This window comes from Gopherus flavomarginatus, chromosome 2, assembly GCF_025201925.1.
Source record: "Gopherus flavomarginatus isolate rGopFla2 chromosome 2, rGopFla2.mat.asm, whole genome shotgun sequence".
Taxonomy (NCBI): domain Eukaryota; kingdom Metazoa; phylum Chordata; order Testudines; family Testudinidae; genus Gopherus; species Gopherus flavomarginatus.
Window position 1 is genome coordinate 162,148,567 of NC_066618.1, and position 13,889 is coordinate 162,162,455.

The 13,889-nt window shown below is 52.4% G+C and overlaps 2 protein-coding genes across 2 annotated transcripts in view; both read left to right on the top strand.

Moving 5' to 3' along the window:
* Nucleotides 1–5,955, top strand: part of HR (HR lysine demethylase and nuclear receptor corepressor) — a 75,423-nt gene extending 69,468 nt beyond the window's left edge. The window contains 1 exon segment of the mRNA XM_050939835.1: nt 713–5,955. Within this exon segment, the coding sequence (XP_050795792.1) occupies nt 713–775 (63 nt within the window). The 3' untranslated portion in view covers nt 776–5,955.
* Nucleotides 5,956–6,786: 831 nt separating this feature from the next.
* On the top strand, nt 6,787–13,219 carry NUDT18 (nudix hydrolase 18). The gene is made up of 5 exons (XM_050940230.1): nt 6,787–6,864; nt 7,502–7,662; nt 10,645–10,858; nt 11,641–12,253; nt 12,796–13,219. The coding sequence occupies exons 2-4, from the start codon at nt 7,504–7,506 to the stop codon at nt 12,246–12,248; spliced, it is 981 nt and encodes a 326-aa protein (XP_050796187.1). The 5' UTR covers nt 6,787–6,864; nt 7,502–7,503; the 3' UTR covers nt 12,249–12,253; nt 12,796–13,219.
* The last annotated feature ends 670 nt before the right edge of the window (nt 13,220–13,889 follow it).

The following is a 13,889-nucleotide window of genomic DNA, read 5'->3' on the forward strand; positions in this document are numbered from 1 at the left end:
TTGAAAGTATCCTGTCCTCTGATTGGTCCTCTGGTCAGGTGACAGCCAGGCTCACTGTTCCTGTTAACCCTTTCCAGGCAAAGAGATATGAAGCACTTCTGTTCTATTAACTCTTACTTATCTGTTTATGACACCTCCCCAAAAGTCCACCTCTCCCCAAAAGTCCGGCTGTTGGGGATTCACTCCTGAATTCAGGAGTGCTGGGGGCCCCCCACAGTGCTGAAAGCAGAGACTATTTGTGGCCATTAGATACCCGAGTAATTTTTGCAAGAGTCCGAGTATTAACCCTGGCATCCTGCATGCCCAGATTTTAATGTGGGTAACTGTGCTCTGCCTCTTTAAAATCCTCCTGCAGTTTCAATACATGATTGCTCTTTACTTCCGGGATTGCTTTTGCAGTGTTGATGTCCACCAGTGGTGTTCTACCCTAGAGCTGGCTGCATTTTGGTCTGAGGCGAAGTGGCTTCTCTGTATAAAGGGCCTAATCTCGCCTTCCTTAGGCTGTCTTGGCTCTGGCGTTATTCCAATGATTTCAGTGGAGTTCTTCCTGCTTTACACGTATGTGAGTGAAAGGAGAATCAGACCCATTGATGCAAAGTGCCGTGGGGTCCTTTGAGCTGAGATGCTCTATAGAGGTGTACGGAGTTACGGTGATGCCTTAACGATCTTGTAAGTCGTTGTCTGAACCCTGCTTCTTTCCCTTGCCTTGCAGATGGACAGCATGGTGTATGGTGCTGTGAGGGAGGCAGTGGGGACCCTGCAGGGCTACATTTAAGGCACTGGCAGGCATGCAGCATGGAGACAGGGGGCTGGCTTCAGACCGAGGCCTCCAGGAGTCCAGGAAGCAGAATTGAAACAAAGGGGGCAGCAGCGCAGGATTCCTGAGGAGCCCCACATCCGCCTGTCTGGATGGATGGACAGGCCGGGGTTGCCAGGCTGAAGTGACTAGAGCGCAGGGCCTGTGACGAGGAAGAGGCTGCTGGACAAAATGGGACCAAAACATGCTCAAGCCCAGCCACTCCCCTGCTCCGGGAAGGGCAGAAGCTGTGACGTGGACAGGTAGGAGGGGATGAGCCATCTGAGAGACCATCCGCCCAAGGGATGTGACCCCCACCATGTTCCATACAGCCCCTGCCAGGAGCCAGCGGATTGCATGGGATTCAAGCTTCCAGCGACACACGGGACTCCTTGGTTTCTATTGCAACCGTTCTGCACTGAGCACTTGTCCAATATGCTGCTGCCAGCTGTGCCAGCCCCGCCTACCCTGCAGAGCCCTCGCCATGCCCACACGACGTCACAGCCGGTGCTCGTTCCGAAGGCGTCTTCCCACCGCTTGCCCTGATGATGTCACGCTTGGTGCTTACTTCGGCAATGTCACGCCACGGTGCTTGCTCCCGGGGGCGGCGTGCTCTGCCAGGTCTCCGTCCCCACAGAACCTTTCAGAGTTGAGGCGAGGGATGGGGGAGCCTGGGGTGGGGGAACCATGGAAAATAAATGTCTGAGACGAGTCTTTGAGGAGACACGGCCGACGTCGCATGCAGAATTGATGTCCATTCAATTCTCACGCACTCCCCTTGGCAGGTGTCGCAGGGCTTGGGGCAGGCTGGGGGAGGAGGGGAGCTAACCAAGGGCCCTGGGACCTCTCTCCCCAAGACCCGTCAGCCAACAAGGCCATTGCACTGGTTTGAGACCCAGATTTCCACCTGGCCTTCCCTGCTTTCTCCACCTCCTTGTCCATCTCTCCCCTGTGGCCACTGCTGGCTCCCTGTGGACTGAGAATTCGCATCGTTGAGGGGCCCAACCCAGTGAGTCTCCCTGGACCCTACAGGAGCATGTGGCCTGGTTAGGGGGTGGCAGTGGTGTGTGTGGGAAGGGGGCATTTCTGAGGTATTTGTGTAGTGACAATATTGGCCAACCCCACAGTCTCCGAGCCAGGGCCCTTTATTCTCTCTCCCCAGCCCCTGGGAGCAGGCTGGCATGACTTGTCTCCCTAACCAGGGAATGGAGTGGGAGGGCAGGTCCCACCAACCAGCTGGGGTGAGGAAGGCAGACAGTCTGCTACTCCCCAAATCCCCTTTCTCCTGCCCTTGCTGTCCTCCTCTCCCTGGCAGCAGACACCATCTTAATTGGTGCATCAAACAGGCCCTCTGGTTTATTCCACTCTCCTGTCTGCCTGCGTCTCTCCAGGCCATACTCTTATTGCTGTGCACGTTGGCTGAGCGAGAAAAGTGGGTGAGATCATGCAGCAGTTGTAACAGCCCATCCTGCTGGGCTGGCGATCCCTCCCAGCGGGAGTAACAAAGGCAGGAGGAAGTGGCTCATGCACTTGTGAGGTCGCTTCCCAAAGAGAGCAAGTATCTAGGCTCTCCCTGGAGCCCTGGGGACCAATGCGGGGAGGCCTGGAGCACACAGGAGGTTGTGGGTTGGGTGTAGGGTTGCCAGTGGTCCCTTATTACAAGGGACATCCCTTATTTTGTCATCTCTGGGCAACAAGATTGGGAGTTGCTGAGTGCTGCAAAGAGCAGCAAGAAACCCCCCTGGCAAGTGTAGGCGAGTACTGCTGATTATTATTAATAAGGATAATATCAGGAGGCAGGGGTACCAAGAAAACAGTCCCTTATTGTTGGCAACCCTACTTAGGGGGTGGTCACGACAGCTCTCTGCTCTTTTGCACCGGGGAGGGTGGGAGGCTGCTGCTGCACTATCAGGGTCTGCCTCAGTTTCTCCCTCTGATGTGGTCCCAGGCAGCACAAGGGTGGCCCCAGCTTGTGCAAAGGAGTGGAGCCTCTCTCCTCCCCCAGCGCCTGCGAATCGCTGGAGGCCCTGTTCCCATCTGTTCTCTGCTACACCAGTTGGCAGTGTGCGCAGAGAGTAAGCCAAGGGATTAAAAGCCTCTCTGGTTTAGCAGTTCCCTCTGTAATTAAACCGTAGGGCTCGGGCTGCTACTTAACTCTTTCCAAAGTGTGTGGCAGACCAGAGGCTGCTCTGCCGGTGCAGGAGAGGGAAGGGAATGGCCGGCTTAGAAACCCCCTCCCCAATACACAATGGCAGGGAAGCTGCATGTAACTCACTGCCAGGGGACTCCAGCAGCGCAGCCATGTCTGGCCTGAGCAGGGTGGGGGCGTTCTGGGACATGGAGAGGTACTGTGCTCTCAGTGCAGGGCTGTGGTGGTGTTAATGTGAATGGGGGACTCTGCACAGGCAGCCAAGGGCCATTCTCATACACAGCAGGTGAGTGGCATGTTTCCTTGCAAGCTCTGCTGCCCTCCCACCTGTTGGCATCGGGTGGGATGCCTATGGTGATGCTCCATAGTGACATCAGTGGAGGTGCTGGTGGTGATGGCCATCGTGTTTGTTGCACCTTGTGATGAGGTCATAACGGAGGCTCATCCGAGTTGTAACACTGTGCACTGGCTAATGCCATACTTAGTGCATCATAGCCTTGGCTTGTTCTGCTGGCCTCACACCAGGAACTTATTCTGATGACGTCACTGTGTGTAGTGACTTCGGATTTGTGCTTCCTTTGATGACGTTGTGCCAGGGTTCAATCTGTGCCCTTTGGTTCAGGGCTTGTTTTGATTTCATCACACAGAAGGTTCACCCTGATGATGTCATCACGCTGGTCATGATCTCCCTAGGGGTGTCCATTGGGATTATGGCATTCGATGCTCGGCATATCGGCAGCAATGCTCTAAAGAGTGCCAGTGGGGCAGTTCTCTCCCCAAAAGCACCAGGCCCTTTGAGCGTCCAGTTCCCATAGCAATGGGCCCATCTCATGGATGGGGCTCTCGGTGTGGCTATCCTGGGAAGAAATAGTGTAATATGGATAAAGCAATGGGCTTGGCAGTCAAGGCTCTATTCCCAGCCATGAGAGGGGAATGATGTCTAGTGGTTAGAGCAGGGGAGACAGCGTGGGAGTCGGGGCTCTGAGGTTCTATTTCTGCCTCTTGGGATGAGTGCAGTGTAGTGGTCAGAGCAGGGGCTGGGAGTCTGAAGACCTGTGTCCTGTTCCCATCTCTCCCTGACCTGATGGTGTCAATAATGCTGAGTGACCTCCCAGGGGACTTGAGCGCACTGATGTTCCTAAAGCACTTTGAGATCCTGGGGCAGGAAGGGCTGGCAAGGAGAAGTGTCAGATTTCCATGTTTGTTGCTCTCGATAGGGGCACAGTCGATAGCCCTGTATATTGGCTCCCCTGTCAATGTTCTTGTTTCCCTTCTGTCAAGCCGCAGCACTAGCCTGGTTGGATGACTCACTACCCTTTGGGAGCTCAGGGAGGAAGGGGGAATCCCATCTCCCACTCCTGTTTCCTTTTTAGGACAGTTCCTCCAGGCCACTCCAGACTTGGGGCTCCTTCCAGCACTAGAATCCTCCAGCAAGGCAGGCGCTGTGTCTCATCAGCACCCTCTGGACAGCAACCGTGCAGCAGCCCGCCAGCTAAAATAAACGCCATCCTCCCGGGCCCCTGCTCCGCCCTGCAGATGTGGAAGAGCTGAGAGCTTAGCCTGCAATGGCGGGATCAGCTGGGGTCAGGGAGGGATAAAGCAGCCAATCCTATCAGATTAAGAGCCGGTCATTTCAGGCTGCTGTGAATTAGACACTGTCAAGTGAAGCACTTGGGTAAGTTTAGACCAGATGCTCCTGTTGGCTGCTGGCCAGGTGAACGGTGCCGTGCTTAGGCCACTGCTGCTACGCTTGGCAGGGCCTCACGCTCTTCCCCTCCGCCCTCAACTCCACTTTCCACAGGCATCTCCAGCTGCTTGCAACTCTGGAGTGGGAGGCCAGGGTTTGATTCCGCCCACTAGCTGGGATTTCCCTTTTTCCAGGAGACAAAGATGCCCTGTGACTGAGGCGAGCAAAAAGCCTCAGAAATGCCACCCCTGGCTCCTGGTGTTGGAGGCGAAGGAAGCAGCGGGGTGTTTCAGGGACTGATGGTGGCAGAGAGAACTTCCACTAGGTGGATACTTCAAAACCAGCCCTGCATGGAAGCCATTCCCATCCTGCAGCTAGTCAGTGAAATGAGTTTGGTGGAGCTCAGGCCAGTTCCATTCTTGTTCGTATTACCTGGTGCCTAGGAGCCCCCTTCATGGATCAGGACCCCACTGGGCTATGTGCTGCAAAAACAGACCAAAAAGCCAGTCCCTGCCCCAAGGAGTTCACAGTCAAAGCAGGCCTTGTCCTCCCCGCTGTCAGTCTCATCAGAGCAAGTGCCACTTTGGGAATCAGACATGCCTTGCATGTCCCTTCTCATCCCAGGATCTCAAGGACCTTACAGGCACTGGGCTCAGTCACCCAGTCCCTTTGACGAGGTAGCTGCATACTGCTGTCCTCTAGCTCTCACAGCAAGTTCCTGACTGAGTTGGGAATGGGACATTGGTGTCCTAACTCCTAGACTGGTCTCCTTCTCTTCCCCCTCAAGCCCCCATGCTTGAGATGAGTACACTGCCTTGGTAGGGGGCCTCATACACTTTCCAAGACCACTGTGCTTCTGGAAAACAGAAACAGTTGCTGTTCTATCTCCAGCACAGCCTACATACCCCATCTCCCTCCTAATCTCTGTCCCTGGTGCACTCAGCACTGGCTGCACGCCTTTCCTCTGCCCCATGCTTTCTCTCCATGTCTTTCTTTCCCCCCATCTTTCCTTCTCACACACCTTGGTCTTCCTGCCTTGTGTCCCTCCCTTTCCTGCTCCCCCTTTCCTGCCCAGAACAAAGCCATCCTCATTCTTTCTCTTTGGGCCAGGATTCCTGCTCACAGGTATCCCTGGGCTCTGGGTGTAAGGGATTGGCGTGCCCCTGCCAAGCCAGGTAGAGTGTGAACATATGGGGGTGAGGGCAGCTTTGTACTCTGTGGCTGGTTGGATGCAGGGGAGGCAGAGTGCATTTCATCTGGAGTCCCTACATCAGTGTTCAAAGGAGGAGTCCTCAATAAACTGTTGGCAAGACATGACTGAGTGTGTTGATTTATGAGGGGATAGAGTGGGGGGTTTGGGGGAGGCAGACCTTGTTGGGGGCTAGGCAGTGCTGATACCCTCACCTGCCATTTATCGAGTACAGAGGTCAGTGGCAAGGGCCTAAGCGGGAAAGCAGGGTGCTGGTGCCCTACCTCTGAGCTCCTTGACTTCACCAAGGAAGCTCTGGCCTGGCTGTTGTGAGATGGCAGGCGTGAGGGTTTGGGGGATGCTGCTAGGCCCTGATTCTCTCACTTTCCGAGGGGGAGTGATGCCATTTTGTCCCTGGCATGATGGCTGCTGCAAGGGGGACATGGTGGTGGGCTGGGGGAACCCATGGGTTTTCAGACCCACTCCCAGCCCCCAAGGGGCCCAGCTGGGGAGCCCCAGGGAAAGGAGGGCAGGTCTAGAAGGGTGAGGAAAAGCTCTCAGATTTGAATGTGGAGTGATTGATGCTCCTGCAGGCCCTGCCTGAGGCTGACGCTACCCCCTGTAACCTCGCTATCCCCACCCCATGGAGCAATGCCCCAGGGGTGGCTGGCACTGCCCTGCCCCCTGCCAATGCCCCAGGGGAGGCTGGCACTGCCCTGCCCCCTGCCAATGCCCCAGGGGTGGCTGGCACTGCCCTATTACCCCCCCTCCATGGAGGGGGTCCAAGGTCACTGGGGTGACCATGCGCCCCGGGGTCAGCGGGCCCAGTGGGGACACGCACCTCTATGGAGACCCTGGGAACACTGCAACTCTTTTGGGCACGCGGCCACTTTAAGGAGTAGCTCCTCCTCCCGGCCGTGGGCAGCCTGAATGAAAGCGGTTCCGCCCAATGGAAGATGAGCGTTGTATCTCGGCTGGCCAATGGGAGCTGAAAACTACCAGCCTCTTCCGGGGTGGGAGCTGAAACTGCCGGGGAGAGACGAGTAAGTTCGGGGGGTCCTGACCCCGCCCCCACCGCTCCCGGGCCCCTCCCTCTGCCCCCAGGCTCTAGTCCCCCCACGTCCCTAGGTCCCAGCCTCTCCCCCCCCTCCCCCAGCTACTGGGGGCCTCCCAGCCCCCCATCTCCTAGGGGGCTTCTCCCTCCGCCCCCAGGTCCCAGTTCCCCCTCCATGCCCACCCAGCTCCCAGGGGGGCCATCCTCTGCCCCCCAGTGCTCAGGGTGTCCTCTTGCCCCATGCCCCCCCTGCTCTCAGGGACTCCCCCTTTTTCTTGCCCAGCCCAAGGAGAGGTGTCAGTGCAGAGAGTTGGGAGCAGACTGTCCACTGTCCCCACCCACCCCCGCTCCTCCAGTGTGCTGGAGAGTTTGCATTTTAACCTCACTGCTGCCCTCCCCCAATAAGCCGCCTCCTCTGGCGCAGAGGAGGAGCACTTGAATATTTGGGGGTGGGAAGAAACCTGCCGTTCTGGAGCCCCCCATCCTGCTGTCTGTACCCCTCTGGTCCCCAGCCCCCTTTCTGGGGCTCTCAGGTCACCGTGCTCCCCTGCCACCACAGCCCTCTGATGCGCTCCCGTCGCTGCGCCGTGTGTCGCTGACCGGTTGTGGGGTTTGGTGTGTTGCAGCCATGGCCTGTGGCGCCCTGGCAGAGGAGCTGGATGCTGTGCTGAGCGGGAGGGGTTGGGAGGTGCAGGAGAGGTACGACTCTGCCCCTGTGTCCGCGCACCCTGTCAGAGTGCGGAAGACCGCCTGCTACATCGTTTTGGCTGTCCTGCTCAACGACCAGGTGAGGGGGCCCCTGTAGCACTGGCTGGGGGAATCAGAGTAACTGCTGAGGGGTTTCCTTTGGTGCCCATCACCATGGTATCCAGTCACTGCAGGGTGAGCATCCACAGTCCAGAAAGCGGTAAGCACTCTTGTTCTCAACATCAGGCTCCTTCAAGCCATCTTAGGTTGGGTCCCCAGAATGACTGGCCACTCTTGTAAATCTTAACCTCTGTTTTAACATTAATTAGCACTTGTATGAGCCTCTTAACAGCTTTGTTTCAAAGCACTTTTACAAAGGTAGGGGAAAGTATTCTCTCCATGTTACCTTTGGGGAAAACTGAATCACGCGGAGATGAGGGGTGACTTGCAGAATGTCACAGTGGGTCAGTAGCAGACTGTGGAATGAGATCCAGCTTCCTTACATGTGTTATTAATAACACAGTTAGCTTATTAAAACAAACCTCCTTTAACAACCAAAGCAGGTCTACACTAAAAACTTTTGCTGGCACAGCATCATCAACTAGAGGTGTAATTTATTTATTTATTTATTTATTTATTTGCCCAGGGTGGATTGATTTAAATCAGTCAGCAGGAAACCTCAGTTTAAAGGATAGATTTTAATCTGGTTTTGCATATGTATGTTTTTATTATCATCCTTTTGTTAGGAAAGTTCTCATTGGTTGGTAATGATGAATACGCTGATTTGCAACTAAATGCAATATTTAAGTAAACTTGCTTCTTCCTGCTAACCAGGAGAATAACATATTTAAACAGTTTTATAGATTAACGTATATGTATTTAAATTGTTAGTTTTTACATTTTTTTTATTTAGAAAACAGTGAATGATCAGGCATTTTTTATACAGTAGAACCTCCGAGTTACAAACACCTCAGGAATGGAGGTTGTTTATAACTCTGAACAAACTGTTATGTTTGTTCTTTCAAAAGTTTACAACTGAACATTGACTTAATACAGCTTCGAAACCTTACTATGATGAAGAAGAAAAAGCTGCTTTTAACCATCTTAACTTAAGGAAACTGTTTCTGTGCTTGTTTCATTTACTTTGTTAAATCCTTTTTTAAAATTTTTCTTTATTTTTTAGTAATTTACGTTTAACACCGTACTGTACTGTATTTGCCTTTTTTTCCCCTTCTGCTGCTGATTGTGTACTTCAAGTTCCAAATGAGGTGTGTAGTTGACCAATCAGTTCATAACTCTGAGGTTCTACTGTACTAGAAAGTGTTTCTCAAAAACTGGTCCATGAACCAATGCTGGTCCCTGAGATCTCCCTGACACAGTTTAGAGAGACAGAAAGCTGGTCCCTGGCATCAAAAAGGTTGAGAAACACTGTCCTAGATGATTTAATTGTGTTGCTTGTGATTTGTGTCAAGCTCTATTTGGCTGGAAATTGGAATTTACGTAACAATGCACAAAAAAGCATTTTATAATTTGTTTTTTGTTAGTTAAATAAAACTTCCTTAAATGAGTTGAGAGCAGGAACCAGAAAAAAAAGTTTATCAAAACGTGTTTTGTATTTCAAAAACCAACTGGTTTACGAAACAAAGGAGCTGTCTGTTGTTAGTAAACTGAAGTGATTTTTTTCTGGTCCCATATCCTTCAAAACGTTAGAACTTGTAGCTCTCATCGTTACACCTAGTTTTTATTTGCAGATTAGAAGGGAGAAGACAAGTATTCATACTTTTACCACTTCTGGTTGGTTTCTTAGCTTTGAACTGAACTAATTGAAATGAAGTAAATATTCTCTCTGTACCTGCTGTAGTCAATGATTTATTTTAAATAAAATAAAAGACTGTACTGCAAAAGGCTGTCAAAAGATGGGTTAGCACTTCAGCAACCTCTGGCGGCAGGTGCTTAGCCAGTGATTTCCACTGTTTCAGTGGTTTGACTTTATTTTAAACCATGGCAGTGTACTTGTAATACCTAATACAGTTTGTCAGTTAATTTAAATGATTTTAGTAGAGCATAGTAAAATTAGGCCTTTATCAGAGGCTATCATCATTTCAAATTTTTCTTTTTAATTATAAACCTAATTTAAAATTTAATATATTTAAATTAAAATGTCATTTAAATAAAACTTATTTTATTTTTCTAATACATTTTTATTCACCTTAGTTTTTGCAGTATTTCTCTGGTGGCAAAAGCACTAGTGTAAATGCAGTTACATTGGCAAAAAAAAAAGTCCTTTTTTTGCCAGTAGAGCTTCTTTTGCTGACAGCAAAAGCATAAACTATACCAGCAAAAACACCTTTTGCCGGTATAATCTGCATCTCCACTAGGCGTATTTTTTCTGGCATAGCTCTACTGACAAAACCTAATGCCCTCTTCTCTGCTTCTAAGGCCCTGAAGTGCCTACCATTGGTGCTATGCAAACAATACAGAATGATGATGTTGCCCTTGGTTTGAAGTCTGTTTCTAGCCATTCTAGTTGTCATGAGCTAGTCCAAAGGATTTAGTGACAGATGTTCTGTAAGGGAAAGTATCTGTGTGTTTAAAAACTGTTTTCGTTGTCATTTTGAAAAACAAAAACCTAAAGAATGTTTTGGTTGGGTTTATCTTTTTCCAAAGCCTAAGGGCTGGGTTGGCCAATGTCCTTTTGAGCACAGAAAAGGGTAGGTGGAAGAGCAGAAACAGCTGGATGGTGGGATCTCTCTGGCTGTGGAGTACTCTCCCAAAGGAAGGGGTAGCAGTCCTATTGCCTGGGCCATTTTAAATACACAGTAGCGAATGGGGTGGATGAATTCGGTGGGTCCTAACTGATCTTAAGTTCCCATGGAAACTGGTGGGACCCACATCTCTTGGGACACTGAAAACTGGACTGGAGAATTGGCCTGTAGGGAAGAGTCTTGCGGGAGGCCCTACGTTTTGTTATAGCTGTGATTTTGTGGCCCTCATGCAGCGAGGTGATCTGAATGGGGCTGGTCCTTGCCCATTGGGATGGCTCCATGTTGCGTGACCTGGAATTTTTTTCCTTCTCTCCCAGAACGAGGTGCTGATGATGCAGGAGGCCAAGCATGAGTGCTATGGGACGTGGTATCTACCTGCTGGAAGGATGGAGCCCAATGAGACCATCCTGGAGGCCATGAAGAGGGAGGTGAAGGAGGAGACAGGGCTGGAGTGCGAGCCCCTCACTCTGCTGGCAGTGGAAGAGAGAGGCCCCATCTGGATTCGCTTTGTCTTCCTTGCTCGGCCAACTGGTGCTTCCCCCTTCCTCCTACTTCCTGCCCAGTGGGACTAAAATGTGTGGGGATTGCAGGGGACACTGCAGGCAGCAAGCGCAACCCTGGGCATGGGGCAGAAGGCAGAGAAGCCTCCTGGGTTTCCCTCTGGAGCTAGCCAAAGGAGGTGTGTCCGTGTGGGGCTCGTCCAGCTCGGTGGCTCCAGTTCTGAGCAGAAAGAAAAGGGAAGGTGCCCAGAGGACCTGCTCTTCCTACTGCACATGCACACACGGCATCTTGTGCTGGGCTTGCACCATGACTTCCCACTGAACCCAAGCTGCTTTTGGTGCAGAAGGGGTTAAACTGGGCAGGGGGAGCTGCAGGTCAGAAGGGTGCTGTGTTTGGGGAGCCGCAGCTCATGCGGCTGCACTGGCAGAGCTATGGTGGTAGCGTGCATGACAGGGTCCTTGCCCCTAGCCTGTGCATCCACTCCATCCTTTCACAAGCACTTCCAGCCGTGTTAGCTGAAGAGGGGGAGGTGTCCATGTTTCCCAGCTCTGGCCATGGTGCTTCTGCCTATTGTAGGGATTATGAAGGGAAAACCAAGGATGTTTTATACCCCCAAATCCTCATTCCTCCCCTGGAAAAGAGCCCCAGCTGCCTCCTTAATTCCTCCCTCCCTCTCCTCTAGCACCCAGTGATCTGCAGAAATGTACCATCCCTGCCATCCCCTTCCGTGCCCCAAGCACTGCTGCCCAGGCTGCTCTGAGAGCAAGGGGCTCAGCCCATTGCAACACAGACACACTCTGTTTTCTGCCTAGGTGGGACCTTGAAGGCGCCCCAGCATGCGGATGCTGAATCCCTCCAAGCCAGGTGGTGGGACAGAGAATCTCCTGCCCTTCCTCTGCGAGCCCGGGACATCCTGCCCCTTATGGACCTTGCTGTGCGATATCGAGACAGCCCGTCCCACCCAATGACCTTGCCGGAGGAGATGCCCTGTGCCTTGATCTGCCAGAGGCTCCTGGCTACGTTCACCAATGGTGCCGGTGACTTGTGGGTGCTGCTGAGTGCTGTAGGGGCCCCGCACCTGCCGGTGTCTGCCCGCACCACCTCCCCCTGCAAAATCCAAAACAGCATCCAGGTGGCAGCATGCAGGCTGCTGAAGGAATGCTGCCTGCTACCCCAAGTGACTGTCCAGGCCCACGGGGTCCTGGGGCTGCAGCACCTGGGCAAGAATGCAGGGAAATCTGACGGCGTTTGCTTCAACGTGCTGCTGACGGTTACGCAGGGTGGCCAGAGCACCCAGGAGACGCCACCAGAGCTGCATGGTGAGAGCTTCCAGTGGTGGAAGATCGAGGAGAGCAGCTTGAGAAGCAGAATCCTCCAGCGGCTCAGCTCATCATCTGTTGTTCCAATTCATAGCTACTGACACAGGTAAGCAGTTCTGGCTAAGCCCCACTCCTAAGGCATATCTGGTCCCTCCTTCGCTGATGGGGAACCTGAGACTGGCTGGCCTAAGTCCACAAAGCAAATTGGTGGCAAACCTTAGAGTAGAACCCAGGAGTCCTGCTCCCAGTCCTGGGTTCATTTACTGGGACCTATTGGTGGTCTCTTTCACTAATTTACTAGGGTGATGGGTGTCAGTAGCAAACCCTATAACAGTGGTTCTCAAACTTTTGTACTGGTGACCCCTTTCACATAGCAAGCCTCTGAGTGCAACCCCCCCTCAAAATTAAAAACACTTGTTTATATATTTAACACCATTATAAATGCTGGAGGCAAAGTGGGGTTTAGGGTGGAGGCTGACAGCTCATGACCCCCCCATGTAATAACCTCCCAACTCCCCGTTTGAGAACCCTTGCCCTATAATAATTCCAGGTGAGCCCTTGCCGAAGCCTGTTGGATGGATGGAGAGGGTGTCACAGTGCCAGGTGAGCTGATGCTTAAATATTGCCCTCTCGCTCTTCTCCCACAAGGTCCCATTGAAGCTTGGATTCAGAGACCTCTCCCTAGGCATGGGACATGCTCCCCCCCGTTACATCCATTGGCTGTCCCCACGCAGCCATCCTGAGGATGATGCATGGCTTCCCCGCAGGGCACGTCCTACCCAGCCGCTGCCACCCACAGACCTATTTCCCTGCACGGTTATGGAAGGGTGAGTGGAACCCCCTCACTACATCAAGCTGAGGTGGGCACACAGCACCACCATGGGGGGGTGACTTTTCGGGACTTGACCTGAAGTGACCTTTGGGCAGACTGCAGCTCCTAAAGCTGAAGTTCCAGCATGCGGGGCTCTTCCCTTCCTTGGTACCGCATGTCCCCGATGCGGGATGCAGAGAGCTGGCCAAGGCAGCTTGTTTACAGCTGGAGCCTGGAAATAAAAAGGGCCATTTCTCTGTACTGTTGAATGTTGTTCCTTGCCGGGATTAAAGTAGGGCTCTATTTGGAAGCATAATGCAAAGTTTATTAGACCTGGCAAATGCGATGTGGAGAATGAGTCAGTCAGGCCTGCTGGGCTCGGCTGGAAGGCAGCAGCGCATTCCTGTTTCTTTTGCTCCCTGCTGTGGGGATGGGGCTAAGAACACAGTGCCCTCCCATGCAAAGTACTTTCCATACAGCCAAGCCTCATACCCCAGGAAGGCTGATAGCATTCCCATGTTTTGGTTGGGGAAACTAAGGCACAAAGAAGGAAGTGACTTGCTTAAACTCTTACAGCTGGTCAGTGGCAGAGCTGGGAATATAACTCAGGAGTTCTACCTCTTGGTCGTGGGTGTGGATCTGCTCTGACCTAGATGGAGCCTGAAGTTTGCTGGACTCTGTAGAGCTTTTAGCTTCACAGCTGGGCAAGCTGCTCTCATTTTTTAAAGGGAACTAGAGGCCTCCCTCTGCTGCTGGCCTGCAAGGGGTTGGACTGTCACGTTTCATGTGAAACAAGCTATTGGCAGTGGGAGCAACCCTATGCAGGAGCAAATGTTCCAGAAGCTCTATGGTCAGCTTGAGGTTTTGCTCAGAAACATAAGAGTATAAGTCTTTGTAAAGCTCTAGAGGAGCCCTCATGTGGCAGGGGACA

Excerpts from the sequence above, each read along its gene's own strand:
- NUDT18 (XM_050940230.1), top strand. The coding sequence starts at position 7,504 with ATGGCCTGTGGCGCCCTGGCAGAGGAGCTGGATGCTGTGCTGAGCGGG. Across the intron at positions 7,663-10,644 it reads CTGTCCTGCTCAACGACCAG|AACGAGGTGCTGATGATGCA; the intron begins GTGAGGGGGCCC and ends CTTCTCTCCCAG. Across the intron at positions 10,859-11,640 it reads CTTCCTTGCTCGGCCAACTG|GTGGGACCTTGAAGGCGCCC; the intron begins GTGCTTCCCCCT and ends TTTTCTGCCTAG.